This window comes from Panthera leo, chromosome A1 (genome assembly GCF_018350215.1).
Source record: "Panthera leo isolate Ple1 chromosome A1, P.leo_Ple1_pat1.1, whole genome shotgun sequence".
Lineage (NCBI taxonomy): Eukaryota > Metazoa > Chordata > Mammalia > Carnivora > Felidae > Panthera > Panthera leo.
In genome coordinates, this window is record NC_056679.1 from 177,677,521 (window position 1) to 177,698,056 (window position 20,536).

General features: G+C 47.2%; 1 protein-coding gene across 2 annotated transcripts in view; it reads right to left on the reverse strand.

Annotated features, from left to right (window-relative positions):
- Positions 1 to 9,148: 9,148 nt before the first annotated feature.
- The window catches only part of RANBP17 (RAN binding protein 17), a 333,558-nt gene continuing 322,170 nt past the window's right edge, over positions 9,149 to 20,536 (reverse strand). For both annotated transcript variants that reach the window (XM_042946863.1, XM_042946871.1), the window contains 3 exons: positions 13,421 to 13,519; positions 11,412 to 11,539; positions 9,149 to 9,573 (listed from right to left, as the gene is read on the reverse strand). In XM_042946863.1, coding sequence (XP_042802797.1) covers positions 9,477 to 9,573; positions 11,412 to 11,539; positions 13,421 to 13,519 — 324 coding nt within the window. In that variant the 3' untranslated portion in view covers positions 9,149 to 9,476. The remainder of the gene's footprint in view (positions 9,574 to 11,411; positions 11,540 to 13,420; positions 13,520 to 20,536) is intronic.

Below are 20,536 nucleotides of genomic sequence, written 5' to 3' on the forward strand. Positions count from 1 at the left end.
TCTGCAGTCTTAAGGCCTGGGTTCCTGAGTCAGGTCACCGCCCGCTGAGTGACCTTGGGCTAGTCGCTGGCTCTTGCTGGGTGGAGAGAATGAGGCCACGGGAAAGTGAGGCACTGGTGAGGAGGGCAGGGTGCCTGGGGCAGGACAAGCCCTCTTTCCTTGGAAATCCAAGAATCTTCAAATGGAACACTGACTCCATACTGGGGGCCTCCTGCTTCTATTTCAGGCTCTGCCACCAGTGGTTTGGGGACTGTTTGGCCCCTCATTGCCCCTCCTGGAGCCTCATTTTCCTTATTTGTAAAATAGGAAGGGTAATAGCTACCCCCAGGGTGGCCGTGAGAAGTAAATGAGATAAGGTCTGTGGACATGCCTGTGAGGAACTGGATTATATAATAATAACTTTAACGACAACAGTAGGGCTGCTGTAGGTGGAGAACGTAGTGTGTGCCGGGCAGGGGGTGGGCATTTACTTATTTCTCCCAACCACCCTGTGAGGGAAGGCTGTTATTGATCCCATTTTTTTACCTGATGAGGGAACTTCAGGTCAGAGAGTTCATGCAACTCACAGCCCCCCTTCTCCAGGGCTAGGGAGTCACCTCGCCTGCTCCATTTCCCTTCTGGCATCCAAAGCCCAGGGTTCCAGGCCTGTCCTCCCCACTTCCTGGCTTTGTTAAATTGGGATAACAAGGCCCACCCCACACAGGTATGTGGGCATAGAATTAGGGGCGCCTGGGTGGCTCACTGGCTAAGCGTTCGTTCGACTTCGGCTGGGGTCATGATCTCCCCGTTCGTTCGTGGGTTCGAGCCCGTGTTGGGCTCTGTGCTGACAGCTTGGATCCTGGAGCCTGCTTCCGATTCTGTGTCTCCCTCTCTCTCTGCTCTTCCCTGCTTGCACTCTGTCTCAAAAATAAATAAACATTTAAAAAAGTTAAAAAAAAAAAAAAAGAACTAAAGAGAAGTGGGTGATGTGGCCCACACTGCCCCCAGGGCATGGTGACTGGCCCAGTGCTTAAGAACCTCTGTTTGCCAGCTGTGGGCTTGGGGAATTCACCCTTTTTGCACGTCAGTTCCTCATCTAGTAAAGCAAAAGTACCGATGTCATGGGATTCAAAGAGCGCATCCAGGTGAAAACAGTGCAAGGCAGGGGCAGAATTCTGCCTCGCCACCTGGGTCCCAGCTTTCTGAGGTGCCTAGTTTCATGGTCATCCAGCAGTAGGCCACTGATAGCAACCCCCCTCTTTCCCAGTCCAGACAGAGCAGAGAGGTTAGCCAGCTCAGGAAGGGGAGTAAATGGGGCAGATAGCAGTCCCTGGGACAGGGGTTCTCAAAATGTGTGCCTGGACCAGAAGCAGCAGCAGCACCTGGGAATTTGTTAGAATTGCAGATTCTTGGACCCTAGCCCAGACCTCCTGAATCGGAAACTCCAGGGTAGGGCTAGGCAATCTGCTTTAACAAGCCCTCCAGGTGATTCTGATGCATACTCCCATTCGGAAGCCAGTGCCCAGAATATTGTCCATTTCATCCAAGTTCTCAAATTCGTTGTAACAATGTTGTGGGAAGATTCTTCCATAATTAGAAACTCTCATGTGAATCTGAGCTAACATCCTCTGCTCTCCACTCTCAGTGTTTCTCAGTTGTGTCTTCTCTTATCATATTTGCCAAAGGTTTGTCTATTTTACTGGTCTTAAGGAGAAGCCTTTTATTTCCTTATCTTCTTTTTTATGTCATGTCTTTGAGGAATGTTTTGATTTATTTTCATTAACTTTTTCTTCTTTGTTGAGGTGAAAGATGTTTTTTATCAACGTTTCTTGTTTTTTTTTTTAAGAAATATATAAAAGGTCATAAATTTACCTCTAAGCACCTTTTGCCCAAATATGTTTTGATGCGTAATTGGTGTTCCTGAGATTATAAATTTATGCTGTCCCTTCTTGCCTGCTATCAGTTGAACAATGACAGACACATATGCACATGCCCAAGAAGAGAGATTAGACGATGAAAATTCTAAGAACTGGGGTTGTGGGGGCCAGAAAGATTTCTGAGTGCAATGCACTGTCTCTTCTTCCCCTTGGAGAAGTTGGGAGGACCGGTGGACTGGTGGGGGCCTTGCTGGGAGACATCCAGGAGAGAGGGGTGGCTTCAGGGCTGGAGGACAGGATGTTGGGATTCCCAACTGCCCATGTTCAGGAGGCCAAGTTAGTCCAGTCTCGTTTTGCCGCTTATTTCTTGGGTGAATTGGACTCAATTTCCCTATCTATGAAATGGGGGTAGAGATTGAATCAGGGCTCTTAAATACATTTGGGTCAGCGATCCTATTTGAAAGGTCGATGAAAATGTTATGGACTACTTCCATAGACAAAGACACACACACACACAATTTGGCACACATAACCGTGTCACAGGTTGCTTACCTGTCCACCTTCTACTCTTTGTTTGCACACCCGGGTTGGAAGTCTCTGGGGGCCCTTGCAGTTCTCAGGATGGAAGGCTCTAAAGATGCCTGCCCAAACTGATTCGCTCATTCATTCATCTATTCAACACATATGTACTGAGCACCTGTTCAAATTTTCTGGACCGTGTCCCAACTTTGGGGCTCAGTTTGCCCATCTGTTAGTGGGAGTAAGGTAGTTTGAACTCTTTGTTGCTGCCTTCCCATGATGGGAAAGACTAGGGAGGGGCCTTCCTGAGGAAGCCTGCAAGGCCTTCTCGACTCTGCCAGCTGGAGGAAGGCAAAGGCCACCTGGTACTGTGTGGTCTTTGTGCCCCCCAGCACCAGTCACGAGACTCAAAGGACAGTTGGTTGAGGGACGTGAATCTCTCGCCCAGGGGTATGCAGCTGAGAAGGCTGGAGTTGGGATTTGAACCCAGGACTATCTTAACCCCAGAGCCCATGCTTTTCCCTTTACCTCATTCTCCCATTTCTACTCTGGGAGCAGGTAGTAAGGACTGAGGGGGCAGGGAAGATTAGTGGAGGAGCTGGGTGAAGGTGCCCGGAAGCAGAGGCATGAGGACTGGCCATGGTGGGGCTCCTTTCTGTCCCTTCTGCTAGTCGGAGAGCTCCTTCGGGACACAACAGCATTGACAGCATGTTATTCTATGTGTTGGGGCTGGGCCCGCTGGAGGATCCGCATCACAAGTTTGTGGTACTAACCTGAGGAGCACACAGCAAGGTCAGATGAAGGGATGGGAAAAGGGATCCAAGTGCATCTGGGATTGTGCGCATACGCGGGTTCAGCATTCACTTCCCCCAGCTCTGCCCGAGGCTGGTGCCTTTTCCATCTTTGAAAATGCAGGTCAGTTATGGCTCTCTGCCCATCCTCCAAAGTAGCCCCCTCTCCCCTGTCACTCTCTATCCCTGTTTCTTTTTTTTTTTAATTAAAAAAATTTTTTTTAATGTTTATTTATTTTTGCGACACAGAGAGACAGAGCATGATCAGGGGAGAGGCAGAGAGAAAGGGAGACACAGAATCCGAAGCAGGCTTCAGGCTCTGAGCTGTCAGCACAAAGCCCGTCGCGGGGCTCAAACTCACAAACCGTGAGATCATGACCTGAGCTGAAGTCGGTCGCTCAACGGACTGAGCCACCCAGGCGCCCCATCCCTGTTTATTTTCATCCTTACATTCGTTGCCTTTGAAACCCATCTTATTTATCCTGTTCGCCAGCTCTCTGAAGGCAGGGACTTTGTCTCATACTTTATCTGTGGTAGGCGAATGAATGAGTGAATGAATGATTTCCAGGATCTTTGTGCCGAGTCCCACCGGGGCCCTGGCCTTGAGGCAGGGAGGCTGGCAGCCATATCAAGAAGCTGGCCATGGGGCTGGGGGTTAAGACAGAGGGTGTGAGACAGGAAGGGAGAGGGCTGGGCGGATGCGGAGGGGTGTGTGAGCAGGGACCAGGTGCAGATGGCCGAGTGCAAGGAGAGAGGGACTGGTCAGTGCACACGGGCGCAGGGGAGTGAGATTAGGCACTGAAGGCAGCCACATGTGAGGGCCATCTGGATACCCCCTAAACTGATCCCATGCCCTCGTTTCCCTCCACCACCCATCAGCCATTTTCTCCATTTTGTGTTCTACAACTTTCCTCTCTTCCTGACAGATTTCTCTACTAAATTTGACTTCGTTTCAACACTTTGGTTGGGCAAATTACATTAAGATGGATGTTGCAGGTACCCTTTATGGTTTATTTATCGTGATACTGTTGTATCTCACGCTTATAAATAACTTATGTTATAGCTTTTGTTTGTGGAAATGTAACTTACATATTTTATTACGCTTTCTGTAAACCTCAAAAAGAATCTTGTCAAGGAAGCGCTCTTATCAGCAATCCAAACTATGGGACGTAAAAACCGACACTACCATTATTTTTTAATATGCCAAGGAGGCAGGTTACTCTTGCTGTAGTTTGAAAGGTTTGCTGTCATCGTAAACTTGCACCTCAATAAAACATTAAAAAGTCTCAAGAACGATTTTATAAAGTTCAGGGAGGAGGGTGAATCGGTGGCGGAACCCATGGACACAGCATACAAGGAACCCAGGTGTTGGACTGGCCTTTCTTTGAGAGTGTCCAGCTCCATTTGGGGCTCCTGGAGGGTTCCAGGCCCACCTCCCCATCCACTGGCCCTGAAGTCCGGTGGTGAAGCACCCAGTTTAAGGGATTATAAAGGATAAGAGACATGAGTTCTGGAGTCAGGTTGATCTGATTTTTTATCAAGAGAGAATGTGAATCGGGGAGAGGGAGAGATAGAAGAAGCTTAAGCAGGCTCAATCCCAAGAGTCTGGGTTTGTGATCTGAGCTGAAATCAAGTCGGACACTTAACTGATTTAACAGCCCAGGCGCCCCAGGCTGACCTGATTTTGACCCGGCTTGTCCACTTGTTAGCTATGTGGCCTGGGGGAAGTCATTTAGTCTCAGTTTTCTCATCTCTAAAATGGGGATAATATTACTTACTTGATATTCTAATTGGGAAACATTAATTTAAATGGGGTAGGTATTTGCAATGCTCAGTGGCTGCTCAATAATAAATGTGCTTATAATTAATTTTTGCCTTGAAACTGTTACTTTCTCCCTTTCTACTCACCTTGCTCTCCTCTCCAGGTGCTCTCTCCCACGTCACTGTAAGGAGCTGAGTTCTCCCAGAGGCTACCACCGCCAAACTGCTGGACTGACCTCCATCTAGATAGGGTTTCCATCTGCCAGATTTTTCACTTTCCCAGTTTCTCTCATCCAGACTATCCTATTCCTTGTTCTCATGCCCAGCTCTCTATTGGTGGGTAACTAATCCTCAAGGGTCTCAGCTGATGGCTATATGCCAGGCCTGTTTTGCACGCTGAAAGAGACCTTCAGTACCGCAATCCAGTGGCACTTCTAGGTTGGCAGGGCCAGTGGAAGCGAGTCTGGGCGGCCAAGAGGGCTCTTCTGGGCAGCTGGGATCATCACGTGGCACAGGGACTCATGCGCTCTCATCCCCCCCGCCCCCGCATCCTAGAGAAGCCTGAATGGCAAACACAGAAAAATGGAAACATCTGGAATATAAGCGGGATACAGCTTTCTCAGGGTCAGGTTCTTAAGTCAGTGTGGAAGGCAACCATCGAGCAAAGTCAAAACACCTTCACACCGTTTCTTGCTTGAGTATCAACTGGAGCAGTTGGCTAGATGTAGACCCCGCCCCGATGCCACTGCACCAACGATACTTGTCTGCACGGCGGCTTCCCCGGGAGAATGAGGTGAGCCAGCACTGGCCTGCACCTCCCACTGCACCCTCACTCTGACCCGGGAGACCTGCCTGCACTGTTTATTTCTTCCTGTTGCTGATTGTGAGTTACATACTCCTGTGACCTCGTTCGAGTACATAACAGATCCAACTAGTTCTCCTTTGTGTAGATTCCACAAGTGTGGGTGTGCCCTTGAACGCTTGATTTATCGCCGGCATAAGGTGTCCCTCCAGAGAACTGTTTCCCCAGGAGTCTTCAGGGCAGGCTGTGGGTGGGAGCACAGTTCCCAAACAGCTTCGGTAGTGGGGTGAGTGCGCACTGTAATGTGCCCCGGAAACATGCCAGCTTCCCTACCATCTTTTCTTCCTTAGGGCACAGGATGGAACTTCATTCACCCTCCAAAGAAAATCAAGATTCCTTTCGAGGTTTCAAGGGAGAAACCTGTAGTCACACTTAACCTCTCCAGTAAAGGCTGGTTAAGAGAGCTGTGGCAAGCAGCTTTGAAAATGGCGTCCGTAGATCCCTGCCTCCTGGTATTCAGGCCCTTGGGTAACCCCTCCCCTTGGGTGCGGGCTGGGCCTAGCGATTTCCTTCCAAGGGAATACGGCAAAAGTGATGGGATGCCCCTTCTGAGATGAGCTAAGAGGCTGGACTTCCAGACTGCGGCAATGTCTCTTCGCTCTTCTGCTCGCTCTTGATGAAGCCAAGACGCCATGCTGCGCGCCGCCCTATGGAGAGGCCCATTCGGCAAGGCACTGAGGCTCTCAGATCACCAATCTGTGAGGAGCTGACTCCTCACCATGAGTGAGTGTGGAAGCAGATCCTTCCCCAGTTGAGTCCTGGGATGACCACAGCCCAACAATGTGGATGGCAGTCTGTGAGGGACCCTTAAGCGGAGGATCCAGCTACATACAGATTTCTGACCCCCAGAAACCGTGAGATAACCACTGTTGTTCTAAGCCAATACAGTTTGGGGTAATTTGTTCTGTAGCAACAGAGTTCAGAAACACACATGAAAGTGGATGTACATATTAACTGGCTTCAACTCACCATTCTTTTTTTTTTTTTTTTTAAAGTATTTATTTTTGTTTATTTGGGAGGGAGGAAGAGAGAGAAGGAGAGAGGTAGGGAGGGGCAGAGGGAGAGAGAGAATCCCAAGCAGGCTCCATGCTGTCAACACAGAGCCCAGTGTGGGGCTGGATCCCACGAACTGTGAGATCATGACCCGAGCGGAAATCAAGAGTTGGGACGCTCAACCGACTGAGCCACCCAGGTGCCCCTCAGCTCATCATTCTTAAATCCAGGTCTTCTTGGAAGAAAGCAGGAATTGCTTTGAGGTGAGAGAGATGGGTTCAGATCTCGCCTGTGTGACCTGTGTAAGCTACGTACCACCTATGAGCCGCGCTTTCCTTATCTGAAGGGGGAGAATAATGCCGTCTGCCTTCACAGGGCTCTTGTGAGGACCAAGGGCGATCACACATGGAAGGGGCATGGCAGATGTTCTGTTAAGTATTTGCTATGTCTGTTCTCAGCCTGTGTGCCGCCTCGAGGCGTGCTGTAAATCTCCACCAAGAGCAGGCTGAGGTTGGCCGTCAGGGCAGGCCTGACAAGTCCTCCTGTGGGAGCGGCTCTCCAAGGCCAAGGCTGATGGTGCCTTCCCTGGCTGGTGTGCAACCACCAGGTGACCTTTGGCAATGCGGCCAAGAAAAGCAAGTGTGCATTGTTATTTTCTTGGGAGCATTTCAGTGCAGATGGTGTGGTGCTTTCAGGTCCAACTTTTGTAAAGAAGTGTCAGAGGGGGGGGTGCCTGGGCGGCTCAGTTGTTTACACATCTGACTTCGGCTCAGGTCATGATCTCATGGTTCGTGGGTTCAAGCCCCACGTCCGGCTCTGTGCTGACAGTTCAGAGCCTGGAGCCTGTCTCGGATTCTGTGTCTTCCTCTCTCTCTGCCCTTCCCCTGCTCACACTCTTTCTCTCTCAAATATAAACAAACATAAAAAAAAATAATAAAAGAAAGAAGTGTCAGAGTGGGACAGACCTTCTATGAAGCACTTTTGTGAGACGAATATGCAGTAATAAGCCCCTGAGAAACAGACGTCCTCAAGTCGGACTTGCACAGATAGTTGATGTTTCATAAAGTTTAGAGTTTGCCTTCTCAGGGAAAATTACATTTCCCAGTGCTAAAGAAATATAGCATAAGGCTAAGGCCTCCTTACTCATTAAATACCAGAAGTCACCCTATCTGTAACACACATTTCCCTGATTTCTTGGGTTCACATAGAGAAGGAAAACATTTTGAGATAACCTTGGGTGATTTTGCTTTTATGTGACAAGCCTGTTGCTAAACTCAAGTACCAAGAAAGGTTTCAAGAAACACTAGTCTGGGAAACATGATTATCACAGGAGCCTGTGGATTTACTACTTCTTCACCAGTAAGGCCAACCTTTCATGTCTTATTAGAAATAAAGGGCACGATATTTATTACAAGCCTGAACCGTGTAGACAGGGCAGTGACATACAAAAGCCGTAAGACAGTGGCAAGCTCAAATTAATAGCCTAGTTACAGTCTATCACAAACTGGGAAGGCCTCCTTCATGTCCTGGGTTTGGGTTAAGCTGCAATCCCTACAGTAATAAGAGTTTTTGTGGACGGATGGAAACCTGATCCTCTGAAAATCCAGAACTGTTTTGGGTGTCTCAAGAAGGCAAAGCTGTCTTGGATATAGATTTAAAAATTTTTTTTTTAATGTTTGTTTATTTTTGACAGAGAGAGAGAGATAGCGAGCGAGCATGAGAAGGGGAGGGGCAGAGAGAAAGGGAGACACAGAATCCAAAGCAGGCTCCGGGCTCTGAGCCGTCAGCCCAGAGCCTGACGCGGGGCTCAAACCCATAGACTGCGAGATCGTGACCTGAGCTGAAGTCGGATGCTTAACTGACTGAGCCACCCAGGCACCCCTTGAATATATATTTTAATTAGACACCTTCAGCTTGTCCTACAAGTTAAGTGGAGGCAGAAAGACCGGGTGTCGGCACCACCCAGAACTTCTTGCAGGGGCTGCCTGACTCCTGAAGGAATATCTCTGCAGGCAGTAATTGCACAGCTTAATTCTTCTAGACCGAACCACTTCAGATTTATGCCAGTGAAAAGCAAACGTTATTTGTAAGTCATTTAATTGTGTTACTGTCTCTCAACTTTATCAGATGCTGCTGAGGCCAAGAGGGCTGTGCGCAGTCCTGTGGGATGCTTCGGAGCGCTCCCAGGCTCGTTCTAAATACCCACAGCTCCGAGACCCCAACGCTGCTGCTTTCAGACTCATAAGAAACGACTAACTTAATGGGTTCAAATGGTATTTGTCTCAACTCAGGATCCATGTTGAAGGTTGCATCTCCAGCACATTCACAACCTTGATTACAACAGAGTTCCATTAACTAGCACACACTTAAGTTCAAACCTGGTTTATTAAGTTCTTTGGTTAAATATTGTTTCTACACCCTTTCGGAGCATTTATAAGAACAAAGATAATGCTATTTTTTAGAAAGACTGAAAACACATCTTTTGCTTTTTTTCAATGTAAAGACTGAATTTACATTGTTTGTGCACTGTTATAAATTCTTATAATTAGGCCAGACTTATAAAAAGGTAGGGCTTTTGTTGTTGTTTGTTTTGAAAAATAGATTCTCCTGGGCTAGCCGACATAGCTGTCCTCGGACCCGGACCCACAAGAGTCTCTTGGTAAAGGCTGCTCGGCACATGGTCAGGGAAGGCGGTCAGCTCATCATATCCAGACTGCACGGCTCGGTGCTGCCATCAGTCCGCAGGGCCTCTGCCACATCTCTTCTGAAGACGGATAGGTTCTGGGTGAACCTGTGGAAAGAGGAAGAAAGGCCAAGGGCAGTGGCAAGGCCGAAGTTATATGAGCCTCTGGAGGATAAAGCCACTGTGGAGCTCAGAACCTTGGAGAGAGCCCCAGGTCCTGGCTGAGCTCCTGCCTCCCGCCTCCACTGCAGCCATTACTTTTGGCCACCAACACCCCCTTCTCCACCTTCCCCGGCCAGAAAACAAGGGTTACCACCATATATACCCAGACCCATTTGAGGGGTACATTTTGTGGGTGTACTATTTAAAATTAAAAAAAAATCAAATTACACAGAGATGGTAAGGAATATAAAGGAAAGAATCAAACCTTTTGTGCCAGGCACTGGGTTGAGTTTACGTATAGATTCACTTAAGCATCACAAGTCTTCCCAAAGGTAGGTATTTGTATCCTCATTTTGTGGATGAGAAAACCGGGCTTAGTGGTTCAAAAAGAGGGGGCACTGGGCTAGATTACCTGAGTTCAAATCCTGGCTCCACCACTTCTTAACTGGGTGATCTTGGATGAACATTTAACCTCTTGTCTTGGTGCTCAACTTGAGTAGCTACCCCATGGGATTGTGTGAAGTGAGAATTTACCGAGTCAGTTGAGACAATGCCTGTAAGCACTCAACACAGTGCACGGTACATGGAAAGCATCTAGTCCTTGTTGGCTAGTGCTCTCTTGAACAGGAGGGCTGTTTGACATTATTTTCAACAATCAATTGATACTCAAATTCCCAAGCCTCAGGTCAAGCAATCTTCCCCCACCTGAGGCACCTGGGGTGTCCCCATCCACTAAGTCTCTTCTGCTGGCCTCAGAGGTTGCCCTCCTGCCTGACAGAGGATTGCGGCGTGGAACAAGCAGTCAAGGGTATGTGTTTGCAGAGTCTGTCACACTTGGCTTTGTATTGTCAGAGCCCAGGCTGGGGACTCCACCACACGCTGGCTGCAGTGGTTGCTGGAATGACTGATGATTTGCATTTTAAATGGTCAAACATTTGAATGTTGCCACTTTTATAAAAGGGTGGTGCAGGCAGTTCTGCCCACCCCCCCCCAGCACTCCCCCCCAAAAACCATTTTCTTTCTCTATTGTTCATTATTATCTGTTTCCCCCACTAGAAGCTCTATGAGGCAAAAACCTTGAACAGTTAGTTCACCACTGGTATCTTCAATGCCTAGCACATAATAGATATTCAGTAAAATTTTGTGCTCTAAAAAAATGAACAATGGAGGCATACCTGGTAAGTCTCGGTTTCTTTCATTTAGATCTCATTGGCAACTGTAAAACTAGGCACTCTTACAGGTCAGGCAGAAGAAGGAACTAATGTTTACCATGGCTCCTATGTCCTAGGTACCATGCTTTACTGCATTCTGTCATTTAAATATCACAACCAATTTTGTGGATGAGAAAACGGAGGATCAGAGCAGTTGACTGCCTTATTCGCTGCCACACAGCCTATAGAGGGCAGGGATAAAATTTAAATTGGAGTTTATCTGACCTCAAAGCTTGTGCCTGTTCAAATGCCAGGAGCTTTCCTTGTCCCTCATGGCAGATCTGAGCTTTCCTTCTTTTGACCTTCTCAGTGAGTTATTTTCCCTACCTCGTGCTGGATTATAAAGTGCATAAGGGCACAGGCTGCATTTTGTTCATCTCTGCATCCCTAAATAGTGCCTAGCATGGTGCTTTAAAAAAGCAAATACCTAGTAATATTTACTGGATGGAAATAAACCGCGTTTAGGGTTACGAGGTGTAACAGAAAAGTCACATCTATATGTGAGCTGTGTTAAGAACAACCCCAGTTCATTTCCACAAGCCAGAGATGTTGGGCTTACTGCACAGTGCTTACCTGTCTCTGTTCTTGGTGGACAGGCTCTGTTCCACGCCTTCCATCAGGTTCCTGAAGCACTGGGCCAGGACCTCCTGCTTGGGGAGAGGCTGGCTGTTGATCAGGCTTGCCCTCAGTTCGCTGAAATACTGTGGGGAGACGGAACAACCTCAGGGCCCTGACTTCAAACCTGGGCCCCGAGAGAGCTGTGGGGGAGGAGTTCTACCTGCTCCATCTGCTTAGTGCTCCTGACTCTCAGGGGAGCTCTGGTCCAGGCCCCACTTTGAACTTTAAGCCTTCAGAGAAAACCAAGGCAGTAGATACATTGCTAGGTATAAACTGTATTGTCCCTTCTCATAAAAATTTCTTGCTATAATTGTTCTATGGTCACTGAACAATTTAGGTCCTCTGTGGGGGACCGAGCATGTGAAGGTCTTCCTGACTCTCCTCTCCACTCATCACAGAAAGGCTGAAAGGAAAGAGGAAGGGCCTTTCAGGCTGAGGCAAAGAACTTAACAGGGAGAACTTGGGGTGACTGGAGGAAAAGGCCCAGGTATCCCCCCTCAGGCTGCATCATCACCTGGGCTTTAGTGAATCACTTCTCAAACAACCCCAGACTTTGTCCCAAGTCCCTGTCCCCTGGGTTAGGCTGGATCTGCTCTGTTGAGGCGGGGAGCTAAAGGGGCTTGCGTAGCTCTGGGAGCGCGTTCCTGAACTAGGAAATCCACCTGTCATACCTGGTCACAAAGAACTACACAACCCCTTCTCCTCTGCTGGGGTCCGCTACCTTTTACACAAACACAAGCTCTCGTGCTTACACACAGATTCTAATCATTGGAAACAGCTTAATTTCGGCACAAAGACAACATTTTGTCAGCCATGTGTTTATCCTTCCAAGCCCAAACAGCATGATATTTAATTTCCATCATACATTAAAACGGCCCACATCAAAAACACACGTAATTAATATGTAGTCAGACTAATACTTAAATACTATATATCAGAGGCATTACACTTAAACCACAATGTCTTCTTGAACAAGATTGGGAATGCACAAAACTACTTATTTTTCCCTTTTATAATGATGCAGTGACTCACACCAAATAGAAAATTATTAGTTTTTCATCCCAAACCGTGAAATATTGCCTCCATCAGTAAAGTATAATATTGTGATGTCATAAGCTTTTTCTAAACACTGAATTTGCCCTTATTCCCTCTCAATCATTTTAAAAGAACTGCTCTCTTTTATAGAGCTTGGATTTAAATCACAATAACACCAAGGGAAGATGAATGACAGTGCTATTGAATGTGGCTAAAATTGGATACTTCGGCACAGGTGAATGATGAGACAGCTCTTCTCTTTTTGATATATTTTCTTCTTCTATTAGTTTCCTTCCAAGGCTGGGATTTCAGTTTGAATTTTAATGTATGCGGCTGCCTCTAATCTCACTGTCTTTCTCCCCAGTACTATCTTATTGTATAGACAATTCATTCTCGTGAGCAGTAATGTACTGTTCCTACTGACTGCTGGGGAGACAGGGGTGGGTTCGAGAGGAAGCTGGAGGGCCTGGGAAGCAGCCCAGGGTGGTGAGTGCATTTAACAAGCTGGAGACTCGTGCTCCCAGGTGAAGGGTGCTGGCTCTGTGGTGAGTCCCTGAGGGCCACTACAGTGCAGGGCACTGGGGATCCCAAATATAAGAGGGAGCCAAGCAAGAAGTAGGAGAGTCGTAGCTCAGAATTCCCCTGGAAACAGAAGAGGGGAGTGAGGCTGAGCTTGAAGAATACTGAGCAAACCACCTGCCAATGCGTGGGGAGTGCTGGGTTCCAGGAGAGCTGGTCTTGAGGCCTCCACTTACCTGAAGATCTTTGGGGAAGGGCCTGCTGGGGGAACATGGCCTTGCCCCGGGGCGCTTGAGGTCCCAGCTCAAGCTCCGTTGTTCCTTCTGTTCTTGTCACAGCTTGGCCTGGTGCACAGCTACTCCCTCCCCGCAGTGACCCCCTCCCATGGACCTTCCTGCGATCACACTCACCTTCTCGTTGAGCAGGATGAGCCCCAGGAGAGGCCTGGATACTGACCACTGGTTCCGACAGTCTTCAAAGACAATGGTGTTCATGAGGACAGACATCATCTAGAAGACAGAGTCATATGAAGACCCTGGCCCAGAGGTCCCCCAGTCCCAGGTCTTTTTTGTGCTTACCTTCTACCCCTACATTTTGCCAACAGCCATGAGGGCTCTTCCTGGACCAAGAGCTTTGACTCTGTGAGCCTATAATGCTGCATGTAGGAACTCTTGGCCAGCTCCCTGATAAGAGTTCCCACCACCAAAAGCTTTGGTGAGAACCTTCTGGGTGGGCAGAAGTCAGAGGTTACGAGGCTAAGAGGATCAGTCTCTGCCTCCCAACCCTGGTATGCTGTCCTCCATGCTAAATCGCCAGGTAAAAGCCCAGCTCACCCTCCTTTCTGCCTCTCACTTCACCACAGGTCAAGTTATGAAGGGGCAACATCTCTCAGAGGGAGGGAGAAATGGGATACATTCCATGTGACCTCGGAATGTCCCGTTTCCTACTGGCTCAGGCTCATTTGGTCTTCACTAATTCACTTACTCCCTTCACTTTTACATGTACATACTCATCCATCCTCTTAAGTTCAAAGTCTGCAAGACACTTAAAGAGAATAGGCATCTACCGCAACCTCTGCCTTGAGGAGGTAGAAGCTTCCTGGGGCAGAGCACAGAGCAGAGAGACAGCCAGAAATTGGGCTTGGCCAAGTGCAATGGGCTACCAGCAGAGGGAAGGATGCTTCTGGGTCTCTGAGAAGTCAGGGAAGGTTCCACAGAGAAGGTACAGTTTAGGGGGCACATCATAAATGCATTCTAGGCAGAGAGGGCAGCAAAAGAGGAGGCTGGGAGTGAACTGAGTGTGGCAGGAGAAAAGAGACGGGGGCCAGAAGCAAGACCCCAGGGTCAGGCTGGCAGACCATGCTGAGGAGCCTGGACTTCATCCGGATGAAGTGGGAGCCAGTGGTGGGTTTGCGGCAAAGGAGAGACATGCTCAGATTTGCACTTAAGCAAGATCCCTCTGGGGACATGCAGAACGTGTACTTTTGCAGGTGACAGGACAGAAGGAAGCCCGGGATGGGGCCGCCGCAATAGTCTGGGCAAGTGGCTGTGAAGCAAGCTGCGTTCACCTATGTGGAGCTGATGGCACACTTTCCTTGCCTTGGACTCTTTACCGCCCACCTCTAGTCCTTCTGTTTCTGCAGCTTCAGAGCCCCTGTCCCGCAAAGAGCACAGGGGGAAATGGCAGTTACGTGGCAAAGGCTACCACCCACGTGACCCTTGGCTGGGCTTCGGTGATGTCTGCTTTCGTTGCTGCACTGCTGCAATCCAATTTGCCCTGGGATCTCAGGCCAGTTATGGAACCTCTCCCTCTCTCTGTGTCACTTGCATTAGCCATAAAGAGGGAAATAATAATCCAGCACAAGAAAGTTCTGAGAATCAAATGAGATGGTAGGAATAGAAAGTGTTGCAAAGGGTAGAAAGTGCCATAAACATTTAAGGTATGTGATAACAACAGTACTGAGCATCTTTGTAGCTCTAAACATTTGCTACCCCATATATCATCATCATCCTAACAGTTAGGCTGGTTGCAAATGAAATCTGCCAATTCCATATTTATTGTATGTCCAGTCTCTCTGGGGAGAGGCAGGTCTTAAAGCCCGACATGCTGAACATCGTTTGCAGATTACATGTTTTCATGTACAATCTAACAAGCGACCCAAAGTCATACAGCCACAAATTAAATTGACAAGCAAAACTAACAGATCTATGGAGACAGTCTAAAATATTATGGGCTTCAGAATCTGAAGGCAGAATGGATATTTTAATGGAAAAGATTAAAGTTAGAAGCACCAAACTCCTCTAGTAACTGACAAAGCATCCTGAAGCGATGTGCCAATTACTTTATACGGTTCTCCTGTGGATTCATTTGTCTGAATGCATGTATTTATGTCTGTAATAAGTAAGGAGATGTTTGAATAAAATACTTTTCTAAAAATAAAGTTGGCTAAAGTGTCTGATTTTTGAAAAAATTGTTTTACTCTTCCAGAAAAATGGAAATTAGTGAGCAAATCTGCTCAAGTGGTATTGACATGGCAGCTCGTTTCCAGAATTCTTTTTTTTTCTTCTTTCCAATAATCCTAGAGGGTACAGGGGACACAGCTCAAGCAATGTGGCAAATTCCTTTGGATAAGCTCTCCCTCTCCCCATATGGAAGAAAACTGGGTAAAATGCGTAAGTACAGAATCCTGATCCAGGTACTGCAAAATCTCTCGTGGAAGGCTCTCTGGTTAATGACACGAACAGACGAAGACTGTAAGGAGAGAGCCCTTGGCAACTCTGCCCCAGCCCACCTCAGCCTGCGCAGAGTCACAAAGCACCACAGGATTTAGTACAAGGGGTGCTGTGAGCGGGGCCTCCACTCCCCCAACTTCTGCTCACTTCCCATACTGTTACAGGATGGCTGGAATGGCCATTTTAGATATGTCCAACCAAGGCTGCAGTTTTCAGGGCCCGTGTCCAACACATACATTATCCACTGTATTATCTCAAGCAGCTCATACACCCAACCAGGGGAGCAGCCATTTGGGAAGGGGAGCTGTGTGGCTTGGTCCACTTAGAAAAACCATGCTCCCCATTGCCTCAGCACTTACTCCTTCTCCTTCTGTCTTCCCACAGGCATTGACGTTGAGCTTGTAGGAAATTTCTCTCAATGAAACAAAACCAACATCGTATGGTAGGGATAGGCTTTGGAGCCAGTCAGAAATGAGGCCAAATCCGGCCCTGCTTACCTAACCTAGGATGCTGGGCAAGTCATTTCACTTCTCTGAGCCTTTATTTCCTTACCTATAAAATGAGAGATTACAGCAACTACTCTGAAGGGCTGCTCTGAGGACTGATTTCCTTCGTCTATATCAAACATTTTGTTCTGTGTTTGCCACATAGTAGGCACTCAATAATTACCGGTATTCCTTTACTGCAACTATGGTTTCCCTCTTTGGTGTGATCCAGTGGAATTTCACGGTTCAAGGAAGAACCCCATTTCATGTCTTGATTATGTCCAGATCCATGAGATTACAGTCTCCTCACAATTATCTAAATTTAATAAGAGTTGCAATAAAAAAATAACCTACCATAGGAAATAGTCCAAAAAGCAGCCCTATTTGGTCTGGCACACGTATTAGCATGGAGTTTGAATGACAGTGTTTCTGCTGTTCTGAAAACTTGTAATCTTCCAAAAAATACAAAGCTACTACAAATATCTGACCTGGAAAGAAAAAACAAACTAATGTTGGGGCGCCTGAGTGGCTCAGTCGGTTAAGCGTCCGACTTTAGCTCAGGTCATGATCTCACAGTTTGTGGGTTTGAGCCCCACGTTGGGCTCTGTGCTAACAACTCAGAGCCTGGAGCCTGCTTTGGATTCTGTCTCCCTCTCTCTCTCTGCCCCTCTCCCGCTTGCTCTCTGTCTCTGTCTCAAAAAAACAAAATAAAACAACAACAAAAACAAACAAAAAAACCAAAACATTAAAACAAATTAAAAACAAACGAAAAAACCCAAAGTAATGTTGTGTCATCTGGATCTCTGTTCACTCCTCAGCAACTCTCCCATGTTCCCACCCTAAGATGCTTTGGGCACAAGCCCCAAGCCAAGTGGACTTTGCAACCCGAGAATGCTGGGTGGCACTCTCCCTACCACAAGGTGGTAATTACATGCTCTCACTTCAGATGCTTCCTGTTCTGTCTCCTGCTGATGCAGAATAAGCAAAGATGTGGTTTGTGTTGAATGCTTTGCTGCTAGATGGTGAGTATGTACTCTAAAGAAATTGGACGCCCAGTGGATCTAGAAGCTGGTAGAGCGGGATGGCTGGGGTCACATGGCCGGAGTGAGTGCGGGGTTATGACTGGTAGTGAGACTTGTCTGTAAACTCCTGGGTGCAGGGACCATGGGGCGGTGGCGGGGGCTGTTCTCTGTGTCCCCAGTGACCAGCATGGCATCTAGCACACACCAGAGGCTTAGGAAATAGCTACTGAATGAAAGAATGAATATGCGAATAAATGAATGAGAAAGGATGAAATCAACTATCAAGAGCGTATAAGGAGCTAAAGAACTGAAAGAGGATTGTATAAAACACAGAGTTCTGGCCTCAATCTCTGGCTAAAATCTGAAATGGATAAATATCTAAACCAATACACTGTTCGTTTCCAAGGATCTGGCCTTTGTGCTCAGAGCCTGAGAACTCTTCTAAGTCCCTGGTGTCCCTCCAGCCAGCAGCTCCCAGGGAAAGCCCTCAGTGGGGGGGCTTCCGGGTTACAAAGGCCGAAGGCTGACCCACCGTCTTCTCCACCAACAAGCACTTGCACCCAAGAAGCTGTGCTGGATGAGTCTTCTCACTGCCCAAAGGTACTAACAGTGACCGTTTACGGAGAGCTCAGCACTCTGTTCAGCACGTGTATACGCTGTCTCTACGCCTCAGGTAACCTTGAAGTAGGCATTATCCTCACTTCATAGACTAAGGATCTGAGGTCCTGAGTGAGTAAGTAACTTGCTCAAGGCATCAGGCTACCAGCTATCAGGAAGTGAGGCAAGATACGTGCACAGGTCTGCCCAAGTCCAGAGGCCGTGCCTTCATCACCACCATGCCAGCCTGTCGCCTGCCACTCTGGGGCTGCGTGTGAGGATCAAGACCGCCAGCAGTGGTGGCGGGGGCACTGTGTCTGGCCCCTGCTGCAGACTGCCAGGGAACGGATGGTGTGGGAGGAGAGGCTCGCTTCTGGGCATGGCTCAGTCTGGCACCATCAGCGAGCCTCCCGGACAGGCCGCCCGCACGCATCTCCTCTGTTCAGCCACCCTGCCACCTGCTGAAGAGTCAGGCAGCTGCTGGAATCCCCACAATGAGGATCCAGGGCAGCAATTCCTGGAGAGTCTGCAGATCTTCCTGCCTCCTACCTACAGCTTTTATAAATGTGGTTAACATTATTTGCAGACTCTCAAGATGAACAACAGTAGACATAATTAATAGATTGTCTCTGGAAAATGCTCCATTGAACGTTTTTCTAAAAATAACCATTTCCCTCCCACCAAAAGTACCACGTACATGGTAATTTACATTAACATCATTGAAAACAGTAAATTAAGCTAATTTCTTTTGAGTTACAATGTTCCCTACAAGGTGAACACTTTTCACTGTTCATGTTCTTAGAGCCTACCGAATAATACAACTAAACACTATTCCACAGAGTTCTAAGAAATAGATGAAAACATTCTAACCCTGCCTCTTGCTCCCCACCTGTATCAGAGAGACAAAAACTGAACCCGAGTAACGCTATGAGCCCTGATACTGCGGGGATCAAATCCTCAATATAGTTAGGGAGGTCCAGCTCTTCCCTCTCTATCCCCGCCTCTTTTCTCAGGGTCACACACATTTTTGTTATACTGCGACTTTGCTGCCTCTTGATCAGGGAAATGGAAAATGGGGATGGCACAAGAGTAATCTGTCCTGTCTGAAAGGTGGTGCAAAGAGGGCCTGAGAAAGAGGCTTTGGTTTGACAAAGGAAGGACAGCCAGAGGACAGGTGAGAGGCCAAAGATGAAGCCACCCTGTGCCCTGATCTAAATGGGGCGGGGGAGAAAGACAAAGCAAGGGTGGTCAGAGCTGTGCCTAAGAGGTGACTTAATCTGTTAGGTTAGGGGCCTTAATGGGAAGAGGAGTAGAATACAAAATTACCCGTACCCCTGGCCAAGCTAGATTGTTCTTGATTTTGATGCAATGAGTTGGTGATGTCTGAGGAACAACCCATAATAACAAACCGAAGAGCTGCTTCTGAGTCTCAGGAAGCTCTTGGTACACGAAATTGGCCTTTCAGAAGGCCGGTAAGACAGGAGGGGGAAGGTTGGCCCTAGCTAAAAACACTGACACAAAAACACAAAGCAAAACCAGGACTGCCTGGATAGTGCAACAGGATCCAAAAGAGCAGAAAAACCTCCCACCCATCTCCACAGCAATTTTTCCGGAGTCCCATGCCCAGAATGGAGAGCCAGAGTCTGGGAGGATCTGAACACTGCTGAAGAAGGAAAAGCTTCCAGGTTTTCAGTGCTTGTGGAAGTAAGGGAGTTGCTGTCATTACCAAGTGCTGTTCCTGAGGCCACGTGCACAGCAGATATTGAAATGTGATCCTCCTCAAATTAGATACTAGTCATCTTTAGGGAAAATGAATCAATTGTTCTATCCGTCTGCTGTCTACCAATGTGATAGCAGTGGAATGTTATAAAAAATGAAAGCAATGGACAAATAAGTATATCTTCTCCTGCCTGGATTAACTACGCTGCACCATCTAGGTTGCGTTAAATATCTGTACATATTAAACACTTTCCTAAGTTCTTATTGTGTCTTTACAGCCTCATAATAGTAGCAAGTATTCAACATGTTAAATGAAAAAAAAAATCAAGCAAAATGCAAGATGCAGTGAGCCTCTTTTTTAAAGAAACAAGATTGTAATCAATTATGGGTGACCCAGTCTCCTCTGGAAACTCATTTGGGAGTCCTGCCGATTTGGCCTTTTCACAATGCTAGCTTTGCTCAAAGTTAAAAAAAAAAAAAAAAAGCAAAAAAATCTTTTTACCAATAAAGGAACCACAGGACTGATTAATTCAGCTGGTTTTGGTCACAGATTAGCAGCGCATATTTCCACATCTAAACTAACAGCACTCTCTGCCTCTACCCCCTCCTTAACAGAAAGTTACAAGACGCTTTTTTCTCCAAGTGATAAATGGCCTAGAATATTAGAAAAACTCTTCCATCCATTGTAAAATCTAAGGAAATACACAACCTGGTTTTGCTGTGGTTTCAATTTTCTCCATTACCAACATTACCCCTAGTTCTCCAAACATTCATTTTAATCATAGTTTATTCGGGAAAGAATTACCTGCCAGTCTCCTGGCTTATAAGAAAGAAGATAAAGTTGGAACGAAACTTCAGGATTAATTAATTGAGAGTACTGCATGTAATGTGTCTACTCCGAACGTTACAGCGCACATCACAATGAAAACAGTTTTATTTTCCATGGTTGAAATAAATTATAATAAATAATT